General features: G+C 49.1%; 7 protein-coding genes across 7 annotated transcripts; 4 read left to right on the plus strand and 3 right to left on the minus strand.

Moving 5' to 3' along the window:
- Positions 1-1512: 1512 nt before the first annotated feature.
- Positions 1513-5581, plus strand: F5B22DRAFT_657184 (uncharacterized protein; the record flags this gene model as incomplete). Its single annotated transcript, XM_047980023.1, has 7 exons — positions 1513-1990; positions 2049-2318; positions 2377-3339; positions 3390-4491; positions 4546-4747; positions 4807-5212; positions 5262-5581. The coding sequence occupies 7 exons, from the start codon at positions 1513-1515 to the stop codon at positions 5321-5323; spliced, it is 3483 nt and encodes a 1160-aa protein (XP_047835332.1). The 3' UTR covers positions 5324-5581.
- Positions 5582-6506: 925 nt separating this feature from the next.
- On the minus strand, positions 6507-8644 carry F5B22DRAFT_262331 (uncharacterized protein). The gene has a single exon (XM_047970112.1). It carries the CDS (start codon positions 8059-8061, stop codon positions 6616-6618), a length of 1446 nt encoding a protein of 481 aa, XP_047835333.1. The 5' UTR covers positions 8062-8644; the 3' UTR covers positions 6507-6615.
- Positions 8509-9510, plus strand: F5B22DRAFT_262086 (uncharacterized protein). The gene is made up of 3 exons (XM_047970111.1): positions 8509-8717; positions 8788-9336; positions 9397-9510. The coding sequence occupies exons 2-3, from the start codon at positions 9026-9028 to the stop codon at positions 9494-9496; spliced, it is 411 nt and encodes a 136-aa protein (XP_047835334.1). The 5' UTR covers positions 8509-8717; positions 8788-9025; the 3' UTR covers positions 9497-9510.
- On the minus strand, positions 9430-10991 carry F5B22DRAFT_261939 (glycosyltransferase). The gene is made up of 3 exons (XM_047970110.1): positions 10784-10991; positions 10475-10719; positions 9430-10418 (listed from the first exon to the last, which is right to left on the minus strand). The coding sequence occupies exons 1-3, from the start codon at positions 10935-10937 to the stop codon at positions 9519-9521; spliced, it is 1299 nt and encodes a 432-aa protein (XP_047835335.1). The 5' UTR covers positions 10938-10991; the 3' UTR covers positions 9430-9518.
- A 236-nt stretch (positions 10992-11227) lies between these two features.
- Positions 11228-12473, minus strand: F5B22DRAFT_633329 (FAD dependent oxidoreductase; the record flags this gene model as incomplete). The annotated part of the gene is made up of 4 exons (XM_047976819.1): positions 11228-12045; positions 12107-12204; positions 12257-12394; positions 12451-12473. 4 exons carry the CDS (start codon positions 12471-12473, stop codon positions 11228-11230), a joined length of 1077 nt encoding a protein of 358 aa, XP_047835336.1.
- Positions 12474-15661: 3188 nt separating this feature from the next.
- On the plus strand, positions 15662-16009 carry F5B22DRAFT_642133 (uncharacterized protein; the record flags this gene model as incomplete). Its single annotated transcript, XM_047978077.1, has 1 exon — positions 15662-16009. One exon carries the CDS (start codon positions 15662-15664, stop codon positions 16007-16009), a length of 348 nt encoding a protein of 115 aa, XP_047835337.1.
- Positions 16010-23180: 7171 nt separating this feature from the next.
- Positions 23181-25493, plus strand: F5B22DRAFT_588528 (uncharacterized protein). The gene is made up of 3 exons (XM_047973680.1): positions 23181-23922; positions 23973-24560; positions 24609-25493. Exons 1-3 carry the CDS (start codon positions 23762-23764, stop codon positions 24865-24867), a joined length of 1008 nt encoding a protein of 335 aa, XP_047835338.1. The 5' UTR covers positions 23181-23761; the 3' UTR covers positions 24868-25493.
- Positions 25494-25624: the final 131 nt, after the last annotated feature.

Here is a 25624-nt window from a genome sequence, read left to right on the forward strand (position 1 = left end):
TAATATTGTTCGCAATAAGTTGTCACCTAGCTCCTCAAGGCTGCCTCACCCAAGTTTTTGTTATTGATGCACGAGCCATCTACCCCTCCTTCAGGTAGCCTATCAAATCTCGGTCAGAGGGGAAGTCTACCTACTGAAGTCTGTTCGAGATCGGGCAGAAGTGGGGGTGGCTACCTGCCAGTACTTACCCGGCTAGGTTAGATCTGGTATCTGTATAGATACCCAGCGGTAGCAGTAAACTCTATGCTAAATGCAAGTACGGTACCACGCACCGTACCCATCTACATGGATCATACCTAGGTAGGTAAGTATTTATATACACGTACAGTATGTCCCAAGGCTGCCCGCTAGGCAAACTGCTGCCACTGCCGTGCTGCTGCCCGCACAACAGAAAAACAACCCCGCCATGAAATACTTAGGTACCTCCACATACCCATGCGTCCCTGGGTACCTATGTACACATCTGCATGTAGTCTTAAGAGAGACTTTCGAGTTGAGTTTGAAGACACCTGGACAGGCCAAGTTAAATAGAGACGTCCGATAACCGCGCAAGGCATTATATAAATGAAAGGATAGAACTAACCTAGAGTCTATATTTTTCGAGATCGCTTTCTCATTACCACTACTGCCTGCCTGCTTCCCTACCTTGAGTCACTTCGGCCTACACAAAGCACGGCGAGGCGGTCGGTCGACAGACATCTCATGGTGGGGGAGGTCGGAGGTAGGTACCTAACCCATAGCAGCCTGTACAGATCGTACTTTGGGCGGTGCCTAGTGGTCTCTGGTGGTAGGCAGTTAGTTGGTGATAGTTGGTAATAGTGGTAATAGTTCTGTTCTGGTGGCAGTGGTACATACAGTATGCGCGGGTGCTCCTACACTGACGACATCCCGACCCGTCTCCCACCTCCATTATCGTCTCCAGTCAACCCACTCACGTCCCACGCCTGGCCGTCTTACTTGCTGCTCAAGTGCCTTAGCCGTGCCTCCACCTGTCTACACCCACCACCGCCGTCCTTGGCTGTTGCACCCACGCCGCTCCCAGCTTCAGCGGCCTAACCACTCATTCTGGCTCCTCTGCCTGGTTCTTGCCTTGGCCCCTTCGCCGGCTACCTCGTTGACTTCCGTTGATTCCTTTGAGGAAACTGCTTTTGTCTCCCGCCCTCTGGCTCCTCTGCCGACTCCCTCCCTAGCCATTACGACTTGTTGTGTTTGTGTTTGTGCGCGCGCTGTCTAGCTACGGCGTGTGGGGCCTTGGAGAGAGTGTGTTGAGGGAGATGTGCAGAAGGCGACAGAGAGACGAAACGAAAAACACGAAACTATCTGCTGTCACTGTTGGGACATCTCCAAGCCACACTCTGTGGTCTTGTCGAACCCGCTTCCCATCCCGATTCCGATTCAGCCGGGCCGAGCTAAGGATACCTACCTAGGTGTCTTGACGACAAAATTCACGAAACCAGAAACCAATATTTGTCTACAGTCCCGCGCGTGACAACGCGTAACCCCCCGCCCATCATGAACAACGAAGAGGATACCATGAAGGTGATCCAGGAGATCCAGAGCAAGATCGACCGCGAAAAGGTCTTCCTCAATAGCGCAAGTGACATGCGACGCCAAACCAACAATGACAGCGTGCGCTCTAGGCTCGATGTTAAGATTGAGGAATCCCAGAAGTTGATCGACTTCTTCGAAGGAAAGCTGCAAGAAATGCTGAGGAAACGCGATGACTATCAGATGAGACGTCTGGGACATGGTGTAGACAGCATGAGTATTAGCTCGGGCTCGACCACTGTCGCACCGGGCGTGGACTTTCGAGGTGATGGTGAGGGACCGCCGCCGCCGCCGCCGAAAGATGCCAGTGGGAGGACTACAGACAGAGGCTCTTATGGTTCTACGCAATATGGAGGAGATATGATGGCGCCTCGATATCCCTATGGATCATCGGGACCTGGTGCATCGGCTCCTCATCCGCGTCCCAACTTCACCAAATTAGGTCCGATTATCTATCATTTTCGCCTTGTCGCAGTCTAGTCACTAACTACAGCCTATAGATCTGATTAAATCCAATACTCCGCACTTGGGTCCACGCATTCAGCTAATGCTTACTCAAGTTCAGTTCAAGTTGAATGTCGAAGAGCAATACCTCAAGGGTGTAGAAAAAATGGTCCAGCTATATGGAATGGAAGGCGATCGAAAAAGCAAGGCAGATGCCGCTGCTAGGCGTGTTGAGAGTAAACAGAAAATCCATCTTCTGAGGCAGGCCCTCAAAAGATATGAGCAGCTTCATATCGACGATTTAGATTTACCCGATTCCCCTGATGGTTCGTTTCCACCATTTTGTCATGCCTTACATGACTCATGCTGATAGACCTCAAATAGATGACAGCATAAATATGCCTAACCTACGGAAACCTTTGTCAGGCCAGCTTTCTATCAGGGTACAGCAAATTCGTGATGTCGACCATGCCTCTACTGGCCGGTTTTCACGTGGCCCTGAGACATTTATCTCTATCAAGGTCGAGGACAATGTAGTGGCAAGAACCCGAGCTTCGAGGACTGACCGTTGGGAAAACGAGTTCCACAGTGTTACAGTTGATAAGGCTAATGAGGTTGAATTGACTGTTTATGATAAACCAGGCGAGCACGCCCTCCCGATTGGAATGCTTTGGGTACGGATTTCCGACATTGTGGAGGATCTTCGGCGGAAGAGGATAGAGGCTGAAGTTAACAGTTCCGGTTGGGTATCCGCTGATAGAATGGGAGGTTCAAATGTACCGCCACCTCAATTTCCTATGAGTCCTCAACAACAGCAGTTTGGCGGCTCAGCAAACATCCCGGGTGGCGCGCAGGCTCAATTCGGTGGCAATGCAGCCATCATAAACCAGCCCATTGATGGCTGGTTCAATTTGGAGCCTACTGGAGCCATACATCTTTCGATCAACTTCGTGAAGCAGAACAAGGACCGCAGGCCGGTTGATCTCGGCCTGGGCCGAAAGGGTGCAATTCGACAAAAGAAGGAGGAAGTGCATGAAAAGTATGGACACAAGTTCGTGCAACATCAATTTTACAACATCATGCGCTGCGCCCTGTGTGGCGATTTTCTCAAGTATTCCGCCGGCATGCAGTGTGAGGACTGCAAATATACTTGTCATACGAAATGCTATCCAAGCGTCGTCACCAAGTGCATTAGTAAAACCAATGCCGAGACAGATCCTGACGAAGAGAAGATTAACCACCGCATTCCCCACCGATTCACTCCGTTCTCGAACGTTACAGCGAACTGGTGCTGCCATTGCGGTTCTATACTGCCTTTTGGAAAGAAGAATTGCCGCAAATGCAACGGTACGTTTATGCGCATGCTTTATCTTAAATGCCTTACTAACAAATCGCAGAGTGTGGCCTTACAGCACACGCACACTGCGTTCACTTGGTCCCCGACTTTTGTGGTATGAGTATGGCTGTGGCCAATCAAATTTTAGAGGGTATCAGGGCGAATAAACAGAGGCAAAGTAAAGGAACCTCCCTAAGTGAAAAGACATTGAGGTCTGGTAAGATGAGCCCTTCGAGTTCGTCCGGACCAACTTCCCCCTACAGTAGCCAGGTGACGCCCTCGTACCAGCCGAGTCTTGCCTCCCAAGAAGCAACTGATGCCGCCAAAGCCATGTATACAAGCCAGACGTCACCAATACGTTCAAGCCAACCCGATCGAACCTCGTCGAGCTCAACAGCTGCGGCCGCTGCTGCTTCAGCTGCCATGGGTGGGACTATGACTTCGCATGGTTCTCGGCCAACTCCTACATCGGATTACTCTGGCCGACCAGGTGGATACGGAGGCTCAATGGATTCCCACGAGGATAGATATGCCAGTAGTCAACAGCAGTATAACATCCCTTCGCAGCCGAAATACAACCCTGCTGCATATGCCTCTGTTGACAGCAACTTCACGCCTCAGCCTCAACTGATGTTACAGACCCAACAGACTCGGCCGATCGCTCAGCAAGGCATATCTTCGCCTCAACAGACTCAGCCTTCCATGTATCCTCAAAGCGTCCCAATTTCAAAACCACAACCTATGCAGGAAACTCCTTCGCTCACGACAGGCTCTGGCTTACCCCCGCCTACTAGGCGACCATTGCCCCTTGCCACCGATCCTGGTACTGGCCAGCGAATTGGATTAGATCATTTTAATTTCCTTGCAGTGCTTGGTAAAGGCAACTTCGGTAAAGTCATGTTAGCAGAAACTAAAAAGTCTCGGCGTTTGTACGCGATCAAGGTTCTCAAGAAGGAGTTCATTATTGAGCATGATGAAGTCGAGAGCATTAAGTCGGAAAAGAGGGTTTTCTTAATTGCAAATCGAGAACGTCACCCGTTCTTGACCAACCTCCATGCCTGTTTCCAAACGGAAACGCGCGTCTACTTTGTCATGGAGTATATAAGCGGAGGTGACTTGATGCTTCACATCCAGCGGGGCCAATTCGGGACGAAACGTGCACAGTAAGGCTAATCACCCACTTCTGGTTCTGTTCCATTTGTACTGACATGTGCCAGGTTCTACGCAGCAGAAGTGTGCTTGGCGCTAAAATATTTCCATGAAAACGGAGTCATCTATCGAGATCTTAAGCTGGACAACATTCTTCTCACATTAGACGGGCATATCAAGATCGCAGACTATGGTTTGTGTAAAGAAGATATGTGGTATGGATCAACAACAAGCACTTTCTGTGGTACGCCAGAGTTCATGGCCCCTGAAGTAAGTACCATTTCGTGTCTTCCCCCATGCGACGTTGCTCTATGCTGACGCAACACAAGATTTTACTCGATAAGAAATACGGCAGAGCTGTAGATTGGTGGGCATTTGGTGTGCTGATATATCAGATGCTTCTCCAACAATCACCATTCCGAGGTGAAGATGAAGACGAAATCTACGACGCCATTTTAGCTGATGAGCCACTATATCCGATCCATATGCCGCGAGATTCAGTGTCAATTCTCCAGAAGCTACTGACCAGAGAAGTTGACCAGCGCCTCGGTAGTGGGCCCACTGATGCCCAAGAAGTCATGAGCCAACCCTTTTTCCGGAATATTGTATGGGACGATATATATCATAAGAGGGTTGCGCCACCGTTCTTACCTACTATCAAGAATGCAACAGATACTAGCAACTTTGATTCTGAGTTTACAAGTGTCACGCCCGTGCTTACACCAGTCAATTCAGGTAAGACTCTCACTAAGTGCTGTCACGATCGGACTAACATATGGTACAGTTCTCTCCCAAGCTATGCAGGAAGAGTTCCGTGGATTCTCTTATACAGCCGACTTTGATTAGGATTGATCTATACCCATGAATAAATCCGGGGCACAATCTCTCAGGTCAAATCTTGTAGATCTAGCAATGGGGCCAGAGATAGGTGTGAACTGGGACATAATCCATATGCGAATGACTTGGATCAAAATACCCGAACCGGGTCACTTTGGTACAGGCCTGTTACCTGTCATAACAACAGGCGCCTGGCAACTGCTTAAAGCCTGCTGGCATACACGTGCTTGAGTTATGCCAGAGAAGTCCTGCTTGCAGATTCGCATTGTGACAGCTACCTCAGGAAGTGATAGGAGATGAATAACCTCCCTTTGTACAGGCTATCAGGACAGGATACCACTCGCTCCTAGCAAATGAACTCGACTTGAGGTTCTGAAGTAGACGTTCTGTACTATGCTTATTTGGTCCATCCCAGTTATGGATATTGCGAAGAGGCTGAGGTAGATAAAGCGAAAAGGGTCTTGGCTTTCGTTCCATTTTCTATCCATACCCAAAAGCCACGTAGTTGGATCCACGAGCAGTTAATGGACTTGTTGTCCCTTCGTTTGTACCTTGACCTGTCATTCTTCTGTGATGCTCCCCGAATGTGTGTACGTAGACCAGAAATAAAGCTCTGCGGAGCTAGTTTCACTAGAGCTCGTCTACACTTGCGGGTCTGTGGCTTCGAACTGATATCCGTTTACATACTCGTAAACCCAGCTTGGTTTACACAGAGATCAATAAACAGGAAGACTAACGGGTTGGAATAGTGAAGGATCTTTCATAGCTCTTTGACCACTGAGCAACAAAACGTAATATGCTTTTGATGACCTCTCGCATATGATGCATTGGAGATTATCTCCTCCTATCTACTTAGGTATTTGGAACATGTTATATATACAGGAGCGATGCTAGTGATGCGGTTATTGGTTTAAATAGAGAATCTCCCGAAATCCTAGCCTCCCAGCCAGCGATATGAAGAACATCTGTTGAAGAGGGTAGGTAGGCACCCATGTATGCGTCGTAGTCTATCATTACATATGGAAGTAGGCAGGTAAGTAGATAGTATGGCTTTGACTGATGCCGGGTTATCAGATCTCTCATTATGGTATTTGTACAGTTAAGCCGAGGCTCGCTTATATGGTGTATAGTACAATGCTGGTGGGCCTTCTATCTTCCGGGCGAACTGTGACGGGGGGCATGGCCTCTCCCGTGTCCTGTTCTAGACATGCGGTTTCCTAATTTTGCCTTGGGTAGCTCGGCCATGAGCACGATAAGTCATTATATGTAGTGTCTGCCTATTTTGATTTTACTGGTTGTCGTCATGTCCATCGGATCAGGAAGAGGGCCACAGTCCCTGCCACGACGATACCCGTTGCCACGCCCTCGACGGCGATGAGCGATATGTCTTTCATCCGAAGCGCAACTTTCCGGTCGCTTACGAGATCATCGGCGAACGAGCGCCAGAAGCCCAGGTCTGCGAATGATTCACGCCACGATATCCTGGGCAAGATATTTTCGGAAAGAGATTCTGGACTTGGGGCTGGCGTTGTTGATGTAGGTGACAGCGGTATTATTTCGGGTTCTGGCACAGCAACGTCGGGAGCTGCTATGACGACAGGCTCTTCGGCCTCCTCAGTCCTAGTCGTCTCCGCCTCGACATCTTCTATCGAGGGAGCAGTCATAGTGGCGACAGGAGCGCCAACCTTACGTTCACCCTCTTCCCTGGCGACCCGCTGCTCAGCAAGCGCCTCGCGTACCTTCTCCTCGAAACCTCGGACAAGCCGCTTCCGCCTCCACGGTTCGGCGCCGAACTGCAGGAGCAGGAACAGGAGAATGTTGACGCCCATGAGGCCCCACGTACCCCACGTGCTCATGCGCCTGATCTTGTCGCTCCAAATCTGCTCCTCGTGGTAGCGGGCGAGGATGCCTGCGCCGAGCTCCCGGTTGAGCCGCTCAGCCTCGCGCTCGGCCTGCTCAAGCTCAGTGGCCCAGGACCCCACTGAGGCCTCGAGTTCGTAGTCCTGCCGGTATAGGGTCGTGAAGCGCTCAAAGTCGGCGGGCGTCCAGGTCTTCTGGCGTGCGAGCAGTGTTGTCACCTCGCGCTGCGTGGCGGCGCGGTCCGAAACGGCACTCTTGTAGGCGCTGCGCGTGGCCGTCAGGTGCGATTGGGCGGCGCGCAGCTGCTCTTCAAGATCTGAGATCTGCGACTTGAGAGTTTCAATTGACGAGTACCCTGTAAGGTCGTTGATGCGCTGCGATGCGACGAATAATGTCGTTTGCGCGCGGTCCATGAAGGAGGTGAGGGATTGATTTAGAGCTGAGCGTCGCGATTGCTGGGCTGAGGGAAGGTCGGGATCCTGCATTGATGGCGGTGGTTGTGACGACGGTCTGTCTTGTTCTTTTTCTATCTTAGGCTGGTCTATCGGGATGTCTTGTGTATTATTATCGCCAGTGGTTGCGGAATAGTGGGGAGGAGGTGCGGAAGACGGGGGGTTTTGTGGCTTCGATTCGCTTTCTCTGTCATGGCTAGGAGGCTGAGGAGAAGACGACGAGAAGCGCAGTTGTTGCCGCCTCGAGGCATAATCGTGCCGACAGCTCCAGCATACTGTTATTGGCGCGCGCGTTGGGGTTGAGGATGAGGCAGCGCGGCAAAAAAGCTTCTTCCACGGCATCCCAGTTGTCGCAGCCGATCTCGGGAGGAATTGGTCGACAATCAGCCTCGAGCTGACCCCCAGAAAGGGCCTAACTGCCCGGGATGCCGACATTGACAGCTCGATAGGCGCGGTATCAAGCTCAAATGGTCGATTGGGTTGCGGCCTTTAAGGTTTTGAGAATTCGACAACCTGACATCGGATGCGAGTCTCGGCTGCGGGTATGGATGGAGGGAATTGAAAGCCGCATCTTGAAGGGAGCTTGGGCCAAGTGGCAGCAAACTGTAACACTGCGTACCTTAGTACATCGCACCACCTAACCACTACCTAAGTAGGTACCTAACAGACCTAACCTCCCACCAGGATCGTAGCCGATCTTCTGGACGGATATCAATCCGGGTAGACGTGGACTTCTGTCTTTTCAGACCATTCAGCAAATGATATCCAGTCTCTTCATGAAACGGTGCATTAGCATGGTTTGGTAGCCAAGCACTCGAATTGATATCCACTTCACAACAATGACGTAGCTCTACCTAGAAGAAGCAGTGGGATGGTTCCAATCCCTCTCTCCAGGAGAAATACCATGGAACCTAAGCAAGAGCTCTCGTATTTCCTCACCCAGCAAGCAAGCCACAAAGGTAGTTATTAGATAACTCCTCAGGCGGGGACTCATGATTCAAAACCTTATAGGTTCCCTATTAAACATACCTAGGAGGCAAGTATATATGACCGTAGCTAGGTAGGTATTCCTCACTTAATAAAACATTATAGTAAGTTCATCAGTTACCCATCCTCTCAAAATAGGTCAGATATCAGTATAGGATAAATCAAGCTTTACAGTTTCAAGCTCTCCGTCATATACATTTCACCCATATATCATACATCTTACAGGCATTATCAGGAGCCGCCTTGATACAATCGATCCTCACCACTCACCGATCGGGAAAACTACGGCAGCGTTGCCCCACTAGCTTTTGCACTGGGTTACTGCAGTGCTTAAGTCTGTCTGGCAAATTCAGCACAGCGAACATTCACAAGCCTCGTAGTGTGGAAAACGTATCTATCCTCGCACCTCAGAATGGCTCGCCCCAAACGTAACCTTCACGCGGCCGCCGAAGAATCTACGACCCCACCTGATGCTTTGACGCCCACTCAGAGCGTTGCGAGGGTCATCAAGGCCGAAGGGAATAGCCTGTACAGCTGCTTATTACCCAATCAGCAGATTGTTCTAGTCGAGCTTGCGGCACGTTTCCGCAATACGATATGGATCAAGCGTGGTGGTTATGTGTTAGTAGACCTGACGCCTCCCGAGGAGAAAAGGGGCAAAGTAGAGGGTGAGATCGCAAACGTTGTCCGTGAGGAAAAGGAATGGCGCAAGCAGAGCTACTGGTAGGTCAATCAATCTGATGAAAGGGTCACACTTCACGTAGGGCTGACATGAAATCCAAGGCCGAAAGAATTCGCTAAAGCAACTTTTGATGATGACGACGAAGACGAAGAGTCTAATGTCGGCAAAATGCCGCCCTCAGACTCTGAAGGAGAAGACTGAAAGTCAAGCTATCATAGATGACTTACGCTACCTTTCTTTCACGAGAGGGGTAACTAGATGATGTGGGTGTCTGCTCTCTCCTAGCTGCCACCAGAGCTACCGTAGCAGCTAAAGAGGCTACTACAACTCCCGAACTGACATTCGTACTAGGAAATACGTTCCATGCCCATTCTTGGAGCGTCCAAATGGCGTATTGGACAAGTGGGTGAGCGCCGCTGCGCCACAGAAGATAGGGGGTGGACCAGGCGAGATACGAGTAGAATTGGTAATGCAAGGAGCGAGCGAAGAGCAGTCCGATGACATTGGCAGAGAGTATCGTGGTCATCACATACTCTGGCGCTATTTGCAGTGATACCAGGCGTTCCTCCTGTGAGCTGAATGGAGAGCTGAATCTCAGAATTGATGACGCAATCGATGACCAAGGTTTTCTTGCTGGCGTTAACCATTTGTTCACGATAAACCACACAAGGACTGAGGCATGCATTGCCAGAAGCCCCAGCGCAAACGGCCGGCTCAGAAAGGTATCTTCACCGATGAAGCGCCAATTCACGGTCCATTTGAAGAAGAATTGACGAGATAGCTCAAACGCCCGAGACAGGTACCCTTGTGCGTTCTCGCGGAGGAAGGGGATGGCTATCACAAATTGGACCTGGGCAATGATGGCAGCCAGCTGAAGACTACCAGTAAAACCCCTACCTAGGAGTAGAATCACGCCAACCGCTGGCAAGACCAGAAGCAATGACATCTTAACGCCTAAGCCCCAAGTGTATATAATAGTGCCAAGTGTCCAAGCTCGCCTTTGAAGCAAATAAATGGTGAGCCAGAGGAAGAAGACAGCAAAGCAGTCGTTGAAGCAGCGCAAAATGAATATGCTGTGAAGGCGCTTCGATAGAATCAGTAATGGGAAGACGTAGGGCGGCACCTGGACCCTCATCAGTCAGTACAGCAAGCGCCCGATCCCACAAATAAGCGTCCTACCTTTGCTCTCCAGTAGCAAGCCATCACCACAGCCAGTGTCGCCATATACAAGACGGCAAAAAGCTGCTGCGCTAGAAAGATATCGCGTCCTTCATCGGTTATGTAGTAGAGGCTGGTATATAAGTAGACGTGAGCTGCCGGGTAAACGAGGGGCCCTGTCCCGCCCTTGATGACAGTGTAGTCGCGTTCGCCTGCGACGAATTGCTCGATCTGTTCCATATACGCTTTCCAATCGATTTCGGTGTCTGCCGTTGCATTCATAGTAAGCAAGATGTTCCAAGGTCCAAGTCATCCAACCACGGGTCTTACATGGGACTTTCCATATCACAACGACGCACAGCAGCACATCTAAGAGAAAGAGACACGGGGGTACGAGCCGCGACAGCGTTCGGTTACGGCCATTGGCAACATCGAAGGCTAGTCGGACCGCTTGTGCGATTATTCCAGGCTCTCGATCAGCCATTGGGACTGTTGAGATTTTGTCGATGAACTTGCGACAAACATGCGACAAACAGAAGGCTTGTAACACGATATTACGTGGAGCTTTGGGAGCTTGGGAAGGTCACCCCAGATGCACTTATCGATAAGGATTCGCTCTATGTTAGGTAATGACCTATAATCACGCACTCAGTACAGAATAACCTCATCCAGAAACTTATGACCTGCCAAAATATAAGATATATATGTAGATAGCGAAGGATGATGGAGCCTTTGTATTCTTGTACTAGTCTGAAGTGTATGAGGCGTGCTTGATCATAGCTTCGGTCTGTTCAACACGTCCCCAACAAGTGCCACTACGTCTTGTGCGCACCCATAGGATCCCTGATATCCCCATCCAGCATGCCCGTAGTTGTGAACCACCCAGGTATCATCAATTTTCTCCTTTTCGATCCTAACGCCGCCGTTTCTGTACGGACGAAGACCAACAGCGTGGCGGACGATGTCGAAGCCTTCCACACCCTTTCCACCCGTAATCTCCGGCATCATCTCAGCGGCACGGCGCATGATGCGCATTGCCTGGTTGGGATCAGGCTGGCTGTCCCATTGACCTTTCGAATATGTGCCTCCAAGAACTGTGCCTCCACCAGCAGCTCTCGTCATAACGTAGCACACCTCATCGTCAGCATCGTCCGTACCGGACTTGGTCAGCATATAGGGGGCCTCGTTTCGGACGACCACAACTTGACCACGTATCGGAATGACGTTCTGGTCCATTACGCCACCAAGTCTTGATGCCATTAGACCAGTGGTGTTGATGACCACGTCAGCTTTACCGCCTGTGTGGCTCAAACGAGATGCTTCAGATATATGTTTCAACACCCCGCGTCGCAAGACAGCCCCGTTCTTGCGACATTGGGCTACCAGCCAAGGCAGATAGAGCATCACATTGATGCATACCGAGCCGAATTCACATCCTGATGCCATACCCTCAGGCAAATCCTCCTTGGACAGCTCTCTGAAGTCATCAAATAAGGACTGGTACCAAGGATTCTCAACGTACAGGCTGTCAAAACTGTAGCCCCCTTTCCTCAGCATGTCCAGGTCTTTCTCGCGTCGATAGACTCGCGATTCTGCACATGTCAACTATGCTTCACTTCTGCCAAATCGCGCATGTGGAATGCTAGCCCTTACTCTGTAGATGAATGCCAGCCTCGGGGACCTCGGCAGCCAACCTCCTTAACTCTTTCCACGTGCGGCGTTCCCAGCTGCTATCCTTCTCCGTAGCCATCCTACTTCCTGTTACTCGCAAGCCTATACACTTGGGGTACGCACCTATCTTACGGCAAAACATTAGCTCCCGCTATCGGTGAAGTATATTCTATATCATAGTCGCCAGGCATGTGTTTCGCTATGATTGTGATGGCATTCTCTTTCTGCTTCGACAATAGGTAGGCACAGGTCAAGCCAGATACACCGGCGCTGTAATTAAGTCAACTCTCACACTCGCATTTCGGGCCGTAGGATGTTATACGCACCCAACAACAACGATATTCGGCATATTGGCTGCTTCCAAGTTATTTGACGATACCAAGGAACTATTCTAATCGACGCAGGGGCGAAGAAATAATGCCTTCAGAACAGTGGGTGGTCACCTTTTATTCGTATAATTCGCTACAGCAATCTGTCTGTAATTAAGTATAATTAAGACATGTCATGTTTGACTGATTTAGCTCCTCAGTGTGCTTGTTCATCGTCGAGCCGATGCTGGCCGATGACAAAATGCGGGACAATCCACTCCGACGCCGGCCTCGGCTTCCCTTTTCCCGATTCTCTATCGCGGACCCGGCTGCTAAACGGCTTTCCAACTTGTATTCAATATCTGGGTTTTCATTGATTCACGCGAGTTTTCGTATATTCTCATCCAATTTCGGATTCTCGTCGTAGTCTAAATCAATAGCACTTGAGGCCTTAGACACAACTGTTGAACATAGAGCAGCGGGGCTCCCAGAGCCACACAAATGCGGCCATGAACTGCATCTCAATATCAACTAATTCACATATTTATGGACAGACGCACTATTTTCCCGATCCCTCACTATCATTGATGAATGCCCTTGCTCTTGTCTTTCGTCGTCTTCTATGCACTATACAGAGATGTAAAGTACGGTTTGCTAGAGCAGTTGTGCTGGTTGGCGGGTATTATAGGAGACCCTCATCCCATCCTAAACTCTCTTTGAACATTAGTCTAATACCTAGGTTGACCAGAAGATACAGTGTGTGGGTGGGAGTTTTCCATGGGGTCCTGAGTAGTGTTACGTGAAGCCCCTGAGCCTCATGATCTAGCATGTAGCGTCATGTTAGAAATGTTCGACAATATGTCTGTCTCTCTTCCATGGTTCATTAGCCAGAATATCTTCTACTGCTCCCTTCCGCCCCTGACGGGACCGAGGGAAAATTATCGTAAGTACTACGCTCTAGAACCCTAGAACATAAGGCCTAAGAATTTAGACTCACGTAATACCGCACAAGCGACAACTATGTCATTGAATTCCTAAACAAAGGAGTGACGTCGTGATACTTGAGTATAAGCCGTATCAAGGCGGCGCGGTCGTGAAAACTTGCTCAGAGCATGGTTGACGCTACTTTAGATGGATGCAGTAAGACGTGCCGTGTCCGTTATGTAGGTATTTCGGCATGTACATCAGCATACAATCCTCCTACGTGCGAAGTAGTCGAGTCCTTAGGCTGGTATGGTATGAGTTGCCGCTATAAGCTGTGATGATACCCAACTTCAACATACATTCAGCCGTCGAGGTAGACACAGAGACACGAGCAGATATCATGCGGCTTACGGGCGTGCTCCCTCCTCTAAATTGGGCTAACATATTCGAGACGCGCGAGCTATCAATGCATATTACAGTTTGGTGAAATGTTTCGCCAGTCCCATGGATGTGCACAGCCCTACTGTAGGCCAGTAACCTATCCCTTGAGTTTAGTCATTGTGAAGGGCAACGGCCAAGATCTACCAGTCGCAAACGCCGTATTTTATCTGCAAGCTGAATCCTTGGTGCTGACGCCACGTATCCCAGACTGAGACCCCTTTCATCCGTCGTTTCCGTTCTCACGGGAGCACTCTATCCAACGTCCTAATGTAAAACGTGAAGGACGACCTTCGTGAAGCGCCCCCGTGGCACAAGCCACAAGATGGCAGGTCGATATTTCGACGGGCCTTTTATCAACTACGCTACTGTACCTACACTCAGTTCTCGGCAGATGCAAAGAGAGCAAGCAAGCCAACTGATTAATTCGTTTTGGAAACATGAAGCATCTGACATGACCTCATATTGCTTGCGAGATGTCGAGTTGATGTACCTAGGCTAGCTGGATAAATTCCTATGACCTTGAGGGGTTTTCTTGAATTCATCTGATCTCACCTCGACCCATCGTCACGCTAAACATATCTACCATACCCGAACGAATGGATCATCCAACCGCTCACGGCCGACCCGCGTCGTCATCGAGCATACACACTAGAATCGGCTGATTGAATCTCGGGTTCTAATAATCTTACTTACGGAGTGCGCCTTACCCCGTCCAGCGCTGAGTGGCTTACTTATGAAGCGCTTTCGTGCGAGGCATGGTTCTTGGTTAGTTCGTGAAACGAGCTACTTTAGCTACTGGCGTCGCCGGAGTTAGCGGGACTCTGGACTGCGAGATGGAAGTTGGCATCCCGTAAGGGGCATAATCTGGAATCTAGTACGCTCATTACCTACTGTATACGAGTCTGCATACCAGGGCGGATTGTACTCTAAGTTATGAAGGAGAGAAACTCTGTTTCTCCACGTTGGCTCACTGTGCAGACTATTGCCGTAGGGCTTCATATGCGCGGCCTCAGCTTTCTCTATTCTACCGCCAAATGACGATCATATACCACGTGTAGTTTAGAGCCGAGCCCAAAATAAGCAAGAAAACTTTGCTACCCCCAGGTTGTCAGACGCGCCGTCCCGTTCATGATGGTCTAGTCAGTATACGGCCTCAAGATGAAAGGACTGCGAGTCAAGTTTGCATTCAAGTAAAGCATATCTACCTACCGGTACCATCATCGGCAAGACACAAAGGCTTTCGGAACAGGGCGAATCAGCGCTGAAAACGCAGTATCATGCTTACATATTATACCTGTTGGCATACACCGGTAAACACTACTCTGCCACAAACAGTCAGCTAGGTTAGGAACTGCCGGTCCGAAATGAAGGATTGCCTCAGGGTCTTTTGTCCTTGCCGTTGGTGTGGCCAGTGACAATTAGCTGTTGGAACTGCAAGGCTACACCATGCCACTATCTTCTGTATTTCGTATTTCTTCTCGGGTGGTTCGCATCTCCCTGTCGCTTGTGCTTGTCATGAGTGGAAGACCGTTCTAACATCTAAACAGCGCACTCTAACTGGTAAGTACTGCAAGTACTATTACACCGTAGTATCAAGTATACAAGCATCAGCTTCTAAACCTACAGTGAACTTATACCTAGAATATACAATAGTTATGATATTGTCCTCTCTAAGGCCTGTTTCACCGAAATACCCTACACCGAGCAACAATTCACGACGAACAAGCCTTGCAAGTATCCCGGAAGGCTAATACCGCCGACCCTGTTGACATCCAAGAAGTGGATCTAGCACCCAGGATAGGCAGTTGGCGAGACGGCTCCAGAATACCAACATAATTTGCAATTTTATCAATTACATGTAAGCATGTCTTGCGATGCCTGCCCCCCCGACATATTAGCTCGCTGGAAAACCGCCGGTGCAGATATCGTGGGCGCTGTTTTGCTTGGTGTCTTGGGCTTCAAGCCTCATATGTTAGCGCCTGAAAAAACCAAGCCTCTATCTGCACTATGGCGCTCTGGCCTAACCACGCAAGGCCAACGGATCTGTGCCCATCACGCGCTACGAAATCGAACGGCCACCTCACATTCTCATGCTCCCTGGTTTCGTCATAGCAAAATCGCACGGGCTAGAGCTAGTGTCGTCCCGTGGCTAGTGGTTTCGCGGCTAGATAATGGACTGACCAGGAACGGGCGGGAATGCCTCTTCTCGTGACGGTGAAAATGACGGAATTCAGCGCATATTTTCCCACTAAGTCGACCACTCCCTGGTCATCAATGAGGGTAAATTATCCTTTCCGCGACACCCTAGACCGTCGGCTATCTCTCCTCGACTGGGTCCCTGTTCTTGTCTTTAAACCCCCGCCCGAGTCGAGGCGAGATTCAAGTCTGACCCGGAGAAAACGTCACGGAACGAACCCAGGGTAGAGCAGGGTGGGGGAGTCGGGACGGAAGACAACAGCAGGGAGCAGGGGATAACAACCCTGGAAGAGGAGAGGAAATAAGATGAGATGAGGTGGAATAAGGTTGAAAGTCGCGATATTGGACTTCCTAACCCCACGAAGAAATGGCGTGGTATCTTACCCAAGGTTAGCTTAACTACCTAGCTCAGCCTAGCTGATAGGTAAGGATTGAAAGCTGCTGTTGGGAGACAGGTAGCACCAGCGATGCGATGATGAGCTGACTTTGTCGGGACCGGAGTCAGCGCAAGCCCGCCCTCGTCGTCCTCTTCAGCTCCCCCCTACTGTATGAATGTAATGTATGTACTCAAGTGTGTGATATCTATGATCAGCAAAGAAGAATTTTTCGCATCTGTTGCCGTATGCGGACTACTGAGAGTCCTTCATGCATCAAATGCCTATCTACCTACCATCCTTTGTATAGCACTTTGCGAATGATAGATGCGTAGCCACGCAACGCTGATCGTCCAGCACCAATTATAGTATACCTGGCTATCTACACGATACGCGCGCGCGACGCTGATGGTGTATAGTATGGACTGTATAGCTGCAGTGTATTTTGTCGGTGATGCGAGGTGAACAACGCCGACTCCCGAAACCCAGGAATGTGGGATATGATACGTGTTGGTGTCAGGGTTAATTAAATACAGTATTAAATACAGTCCTACTTTGATCAGTGGCTCCAGGATTGAAGTCCTTTGCCCGTCTTCGCGGCGATGCTCCGGCGTAAATGAAACAGTGGGAGGTAATCTTTTCGCGACGATGCTGACCAACATCTTCTAATGATGGCTTGATGTCTCGGGCTACACTACATAGTACCTAGGTACATCTGCAGAGAGTGTGAATATCCATATTATGTGTGTAGTATAGTATGAGATGCCTGGGTACCCAAGCATCCAGGTGGCCTAGGCAGGCCTAGGCCATCAAAGCAGACGACAGACTGACACTAAACAAATACACTATCTTCCATCTTCCATGCATGAGATTCTAATATTCCGAATTTGCTATGCCATGGGTTTCTAAAGCCGAGTGCTGTGAGTAAGACGAAGTCTTGCCCTTTTCCTCTTGGACAAGCCTGAGGATGCGGTTGGTTGGTTGGTTCGATTGGTTGTTCGATTGGCTGCCCGTCCCACAATGACAATGGATGTGCATGGATTGGCGACCCGGGGGAATGGTAGTGGCAGATGAACTGAGCAGAAGTGAGGGACGAACGACTCTGACTGCATCATCATCATCATCATCATCATCATCATCATCATCATCAGTCATCTGGTGCCATGCATGCCTAATACAGTAGCAGACAAGTCCTTTACCGATTGGCAATACTCGTATACCTATAGTACATTTGCAGATGATCGATGACCTCAGCTGCCTGCCACGACAATGTTGATTGAATCGCCTATCCTGACTACAGGTACCGTACATACCGGTACTCCTATGTACATGTAATGACTAGGAGGGTGCGTAGGGCTAGACGAACCAGAGAGCCATGTAACCATACATAGTAAGTAAGCAAGAGACAAAAGTCCACGTATACGAAGTAATAATTAAAAAAAAAAAAAAAAAAAAAAAAAAAAAAAACAGCCCGCCTTGGTCAAACAGAACACTGTCGAATATACTTCCTTGGTACCTAGACAGTCTATTCAAGAACATCCGCAATCATGGCAAGTCGTTCCGAATAAACACGTGTTTCTGTTGCTGTTCCGTCTACACTACGAAAGTGGTCCATCCGATTTGACCCAAACCAGGACAAACTGACACGTCACTCAAGGTTCTCGGTGTGAAAATTCTCCAATGCGAAAATATACCTACATAGAAGTCTAAATGGAAGGAAGAAACCTGCATGAATATAGAATCATATTTCGGCCAAACTTGCCTCACTCAAGTTTTGCGCCGTAATGCTGTCAGCGATCAGCACGCGTATAACTAACGGCGTAGTGTACTACCTAGCTGAGAGGCACAAGGAGCGGTGAGAGCGCAACCAACAATGCAAGACATACCTACTACCTATGTACATACTTGGTATTTATCTTGATGGGATAAATACTTCGTATGTAAGTAAGCATGTATGTACTTGTTATGCGGCGTACCAGGAAACCCCCTTGAAGCCAGTGCCGCGCTGTTGGGACCCGGCAGGTCGGTTGTTTTGGAGATTTGCTGCGGGCGTGCGGCACAATGCGCTCTCTGTCTCTTTGTTGCGCGGCCGTGAGCACTAGGCAAGGAGGGAGGAGAGAGCGGATGGCGCCAACATCAAGAACTCATACGATTGGAGAATCAGATTTGTGATCTAGATCTCGTGGCTTCTTCAATCGCATGGGTTGGCTCGCGAGCAGCGTTCGCGACGAGCCTTTGCGTACAGCACCACCACGAACACTACCTCCACCAAGGTTCAAACACTTTGCCCCCCACGAGGTTACCTAGTCTACATACTCTACCACGTACTATGTACTCTACCTACTACGTAGGTACTGGGTAGGGGCTAAATGACAAATTAGAATGCGCCAGCAATCATGGGTTCCAGACTGCTGGGAAGAAGCAAAAGCTGCAATGAAAGTTGTCCACGTTTTTTGGTTCCCTTTCCTCTCTCCTCTTGGGTACTTAAATGGGTCGTGTACGCTACTTAAGTAGGTAGGTATGTGAGCCCGGCCCCAAGTTATCCAACGCGTTGGGATTCGATAGAGCGAAGTTCTATGATAGTAAATCGACCTGTCAGAAATGGGCTGCCTTATTGTGGCTCGGGTTTTCATGCAGCTAACATACTATTGGAATCCACATGTTCTTGACAGGCGAGACAGGTTTCCTGAGGCCCAACACTACTCGTTGTTAGTCCAGTCTCTGTCCAGCCCTAGTCTCAACTTGCCCCCCCTAGTTCTATACGCGCCTAAGCCAGGTCAGACCAGGTCTTCCCAGTTCATCGTACCAGATATCGTACCGACGTGTACCCTATCCCCAGTATTGATTGTCACGTTCAGCTGGATACCACCTGCGCCTGGACCTCAAGCCGCACCAATAGCTTCCCGGCGCCACTGTGGCGAGAAGAGTCACAAGGAGGGTTCGCATGATTTTCTACCTCACTCATCCTAGGTACGGTACTGTCTCATGTCTCTATTACTATGTAGAGAAAAGACATCCAGTGTCTCAGTATTGCACTAGCACGTGTACATAAGTTCACTTGTTAATTTTTTTTTTAAAATGTTATTCCCAAGTCTTCGGAAGCCATGTGTCAGCTTCCCCAGTGTAGTACGAAACTGGTTCCAGGTACTGCATCAACTACTTTGTCATTTCAACAACCCTCCTTTCACCCTAGTTCTTTGCCAAGAACGGGAATGTCGGCATGTTTGAGAGAAGCTCATAGTAAGTGTCCGACCTTGGTAGGGCTGGTTGTGTTGCGATAGGTACGCCGGGAAGATTCTCGATAGCTTCATATGAATTATATGTAACCTACATACCTAGTAGAGATGCTCTATGTGCTAGCGTGGCTATACTACGTGGCCGCCTCGGTATATACTACATTGGAAACTTAATCGATCCTTTCGTTCATCTCCTCAAGAATTCGTTCACCGGATATACCTAGTTCCATATGGGTCACCGTCCACGATTGCGTTACCAGATCAAGAATTTAAGCCGCGACTAATGCCGACTGAGAGTACTATGTAAGAAGAAGTGTGCGATTGCGTTGAAGATCCCAAAATCCCTCACTAGTCACCTCGCTCAATTTGTTAGTAAGCGCGCGATGTCCTGCGCCTGTCGTCTATCGTTGCCATATCGCAAATGTTCCAGAAGACGTTCTAATTCGAAAACGGAAGCTAGGATTCAACCATAGTACTTCGCAGCGCTGGCCATTACGTGTACTTATTGCAGGGGATACTTAGTACAAGACGCCATAGGTAATGCTTCTTCTCAAGTCTGCCCAAGTGGTTTAAATTAGGCCACGAAAAGCGCCGTAGTGTGTATACCTTCATGCACCACCTATATGGAAAGCAGCGTATACTATCTATCTCTCGTCGTCAGGCCATTATCGGTTGGACCTCGCGTACACCTAGTAGGTATTCAACCGGGACACTGAAGTCTGCGAGTCGCAGATATGTGTACGATCTTGAGAGACATCTTTCACTACAGTCCTGTCCTTTGCAGCAAAGCATAGCTGCGCCCCGGTCAAGGGTTTTTGCCAAGGTTCGTGTGCTGATATCTCCATGCTTTGGTTTCTTCCCCATGTTTGCCCGTGCGTGCCTGTGCGGCAGCAGGCAAGAGAGCAACAGGATACTTAAAAGCATCATCAGCAAACCACAAGTCATAGAATGCCGCATTTGGGTATAATGTCAAAGTCCAGACACTACGGGTGGTTGCATATGGTGTAGGTAGGTAGGTAAGAGCAGAGTAAGAGGTGCAGGTAGACAGACAGATGATGACTAAAGGAGTATCTACACTGTCTTTCACTGCTTCTGTTAGCTATTCCTACTCCCGAAACTTGACTCAGTCGTCGTAGAGATCGTACTACCGGTATGTAGAGAGTGTCGAGTGTAGTGTATTGACTTTCCGGCAGTTTGAATCCGGGGATGGGGTCGAAGACTGAAGATTCATAAATAGCAACCATACATAGTATATGCGTACCTAAGGCTACCTACCTACATACCATACTGTATACTCAATACCCTTCTCCACCCATCATCATCATACTTACAGTACGGTAGGTAACTGAGGCACATTACGATATGTACATACTTATTCTACACCCACCAATGGATATAGCCAAAAACTTAGAAGGCTTATTCCCGCTTGGTACCCTCAACTGTTAGTCGGCGTGGGTACGAATCAGCAGACGATTGGCCTCCCAGCTTCCCAGAGGTCTGGGCTTGCAGGATATCGTCACGTCGCGTTGCAGCAGCCTCGGCAGGTTTCTTTGCGTAGTGATTGGTGGCGGCTCGCGGGTAGCGGAGATGTCGCTGGCTGTTTCGGTCAAAAGACAGGACAGAGAACAAGGTCTGTCATGGGTACTATAAATCGGGTTAAATACTAATAGGTGTAGCGAGACGTATGGCCTGATCTATGATCTACAAGTAGCGTAGAAAGCTGTTGCTAATTAAGGATGACTTAAATTAATATTTAGTACCGTACTTCGTAAAGTCGCCGGACAGTGTTGCCCCTGTCTGCGCTGCTTTCTCTGGATGTGCCTAAACCACATAATTATGCCAGCACTATCTCGATACATATTATCTATTATCTACGTGTGTTTCCTCATGTCCCTAATACTGGGTAGTACCTAGTGGCCTAACATAGGTAGTCAATGTCTAAGTACATACTATGATAGAGGATGGGTAAGTCATATATCCCCAACTACCTGTGCAATGCATGTGGCTGTCACTCATTGATGTCTGTGTCTACCTACTGGACTACCGGTACACTACCTCGACTACATATGTAAGTGGTGTAGTAATAGAATATTCAAGAGATAATATACCTAGGTGCTACCATGTACTTAGCTATTGGTTCCCAACGAGTTCCTTCGCTCAATGGTAGTCTCTCTCAGGATACCATTGAGGCGCCAATGAAATATCCTGCTATCAGATATCCCCACAATGGCCGACCACCCTATCCACCTTAACAAACCTGTCTGACTCGACCGAATTAGTTAGACCTATTGGGGGAGCAGCACACTTACAGTAAGTAAATAAGTACTTATTTAGTGATACTTATATACGGAACACATATTGAGTAGAAGAGTAGTTCACAAATCGCACCAATCGTTCCCTGCCCTAATTTGCAGTAGTGTTGGTATTCTCCAGCCCATCGGTCTGACCTTACTGGGATTGACCATGTTGCTCTCGTCTTGCCGCATGAGTTCTGTATGCACTACATGTACTTAGCACTCTACTGTACAGGATCCTGGCCACGTAAGTACCAGTGTACACTACAACCCGGCGCACCGAGATGCCGGGCCCTGCTGGGTCGCTGGTATCTTACCCGCCACCAACAACAGAGTGGTGGTACCATGGCACGGGGTGCTTAGCGTCAGGTATCGAGTACCTACACTTACTTCACTAGGCGCCCAGCATCTGGTGTGCCTTTGTTAGAACCACCATGTGTCGTCGCCTAACCAGCATACTTAAAGTACCTACTTAAGTAGGGGGAGGTAGGTACCTTTGTACATAGTAGGTAAGTAAGATAGCCAGTGTAGATAGGTACGAAGTACTTCATAGGCATTATACTGTCTGTAGTGTAGGTATGGAGCACAGCGCGTCTACACTGGCGTATCCAGGCCAGCCCCCATCCCACCATCCAACCATCCAACAATTGCCCATATCCCTTACCACAGGGGTGTGATGCATGTACAGAGTACATATATGTATAGCGAGCGAGATGTTGGCAAGCAAACACGATCCATACATACAGTAGGCATCTATAGGAAGTACTCTGGTAGGTAGTATGGACCCCACGACCAGAATGTCGGTAGCATGTCCCAGTGTGGCAGAAACTTGGTGAACCAAGCGCATTTCATTTGTTCACTTTTTTCTCCCCTTGCCCTGCCCTGGACCCGAGCGCTTGTACCAACCTATTCCTCCGATTGTCCCACTTTCACTCCTCGTCCTGCCTACATAGTGTAAGTAGGTAGTAAGTACCTAGGTAGAACATGTATAATCCTCCTACTGTACTGTAGGGAGGCGAGAGGCCACCACACTACCTCAATAGTGCATGTACCTACTGTATCTATCTAGGTACATAGTACATGTGCCTGCCTACATACATTTACACTACGCTGCACTACGCTGAGACTACGTTGCGCTAGGTGGCACTAGGGGGCAACCATCCCTCGCCTGCACCCCGTCAGAGCCCCGTCAGTTGTAGGCCGGCCCTGTCGCCTGCATGCCTCGCGCGCTGTCTGGGTAACTTATCTGGGTGACCTCGTGCCGGTACAGACTAAGTAGCAGCAGCACCTTGCCATCTCCCACCCTTCCTCCTGGAATCCCTCGTATATTGTGTACTACACCCGGTGAATTATGGGTTTCCTCCCCCTTCTTTTTTTTTCTCGCCAACAATTCTGAACATAGACTCAGATATCAACCCGTCACGACTCTTCAAACGCCCATTCCCCAATTCTCACAGCTACGTAGGCTGTATTTGGCTCTGCCCTTGACCCAGGAAGCTCCTGCTCCACACACTCGGTAGTATTATTACTGCTATTATCATAAAGAGGGTGGAGTGCCTGGCCTGAGCCGCTGATCACCAAGACTACCAGAACTCTGCCCACAGAGACAGAGAAGCGCCTTCTTTGTCAACCAGCCTCCATTGAAGTCGCCTCAACCCTCCAGTACAGGGAGGACTTTGGGTGCTTTCTTGGAGGTAGCTGTCTATGTGTGGAGGATTACGTACAACGCCAGAAGAAATGGTTGGACAGTTATAACAAGCTTTGGTACCTCGCTCACCTCGCCGACTCATTCTATGGAAACTGCTTGGAACGAAACCTTATGGTCTATCGATAATTGGGGAGAATTAACTGATCTATCACAATCATGAGTTCGTCAACGCCAGCACCTAGAGAGGGCAAGGAGAAGAGAGGCATGGATAAGGTTCTTTATAGGGTCAAAACTGTCTTTCACAGAAAAGGAAGCAGCTCCCGCAAAGGCGCCTCGAGCACACCACCTGCACCTGCAGCAGCTTCTGCACCTCTAAGGTAAGACTGGCTTTACCTTACATGTGAAGCAAAATTAACACTAGGTGAAGCCAACCCGCTCCACCAACCCCGCCGAAGAAATTACCAGAATATGAGGGTGCCACGAGGATACCCAGGATCCAAGTCCACGAGGAACGCGCGAAGAAGCTTGGTGCCCGGTTTGGTTTGGAAATCAAGCCTAGTGAATGGCACAGCTCCGAGGGTGAGGTTCTCCGGGTTGATAAGCCAGTGCGCATGCGAATTCATCGAGAGTGTCACCGATGCAAATCACGTTTTGGCGCCGGCAATGTATGTCCTTCATGTCAGCACACTCGATGCAAACAGTGCACGCGATATCCAGAACATCAGACCGATGCCGAGCGACAGGCCAATCGAGAGAGGAGAGAGGCCCTTCTTCAGAAACACAAAGACATGGCTCCTATACTCCCAAGCTACGACTATTCTCCACAAGCTCAGCAGATTGTGCTCACACGTCCGAGGAAAACTGGGACCCAAGATCTGGTATACAAGGGTCGTCCTCGCATGCGTGTGAGGAGGTACTGTCACGTCTGCGAGAACCTCATCACCTCCCACGCCAAACAAGCCAGAACTTGCGAACGGTGTGATCACAAACGCTGTGCTGACTGTCCCCGGTACCCGTAAGTGTTATACCTAAGGTTGTTATTTTAGTTACTCATGTGTATCAGGGACAACAAGAAGAGCTACCCCTACGGGTATCCCAATGACGAGCCCGGTTCTAAATTTAAAGGCGTATTCGCTTGCCACGAATGCAAAACCAAGTTTGACCCTCAAGCAGAAGATGGAACCCAATGCTCAAAGTGCGCTCATGAAAAATGTTCGGAATGTCCACGTGTCAAGCCGAGAAGAGTCGAACCAGAGCCTGACCCTGAAGTGTTGGAGAGTTTGCGGCTTCGCATGGCCGCGTTACAAACATCGGAAAGCTGAAATTCTTACTCAGCAATCCGAACCCAACGCAACTTCATCAAGAGGAATCCAATTACGTATCGCGAACGACTACCTTTTTCTTCCATACTTCCTCTGTTATTTCTACAGCTTCTCTTTTTTCGCATCTAATATAGCGAACGTTACGACCAGTGATGACGACATCGAAGGAGGAGCCTTACATAGAATGCCTTCACTTCATGGAGTTCATCTCGGCGCATTGGTTATTATTTTGGCATAGCCAGGGCGACGAATATCATTCAATCTTGCGATCAACGACGACAACATGAACCGCATCAAATTCACGTCAGCATACAACATCGCATTTTGCAATTTGGGGGAATATCATGCATGATGTGTTTTTTTACACTCAATAAAACTTCCTCGTTTATAAACACACTCGAGTTCTGGCCATCGAATACAAGAACAGAAAAGAGACTGCCAGCTTGGCAAATAAGATAGATGGTGTTGATTCCTAAGCCTGGGTCACTTACAATCTTCCTATGCACCACCTCACGCCGCAACCTTGCCTTCAGTTGCTTCAACTTAAGTGTATCTACGCCCCCAAGCATGTTTCAACCGGAAATAAAATAGGAGGAAAAAATTAAAGAAACTCAATTTCAGTATGACTTGATTCTCGCTATGATGTGATTTTTGCATCCTTACTCCCCCTGACAGAGTAATGTAACCAGACTGCAGGTGAACATAACTAGCATCGTGATTTGTTGACGTACCCACCATTCTGTCTCGCAGCTCGGCC

The sequence above is a fragment of the Xylaria bambusicola genome (genome assembly GCF_022495145.1).
Source record: "Xylaria bambusicola strain CBS 139988 unplaced genomic scaffold F5B22scaffold_3, whole genome shotgun sequence".
Taxonomy (NCBI): domain Eukaryota; kingdom Fungi; phylum Ascomycota; class Sordariomycetes; order Xylariales; family Xylariaceae; genus Xylaria; species Xylaria bambusicola.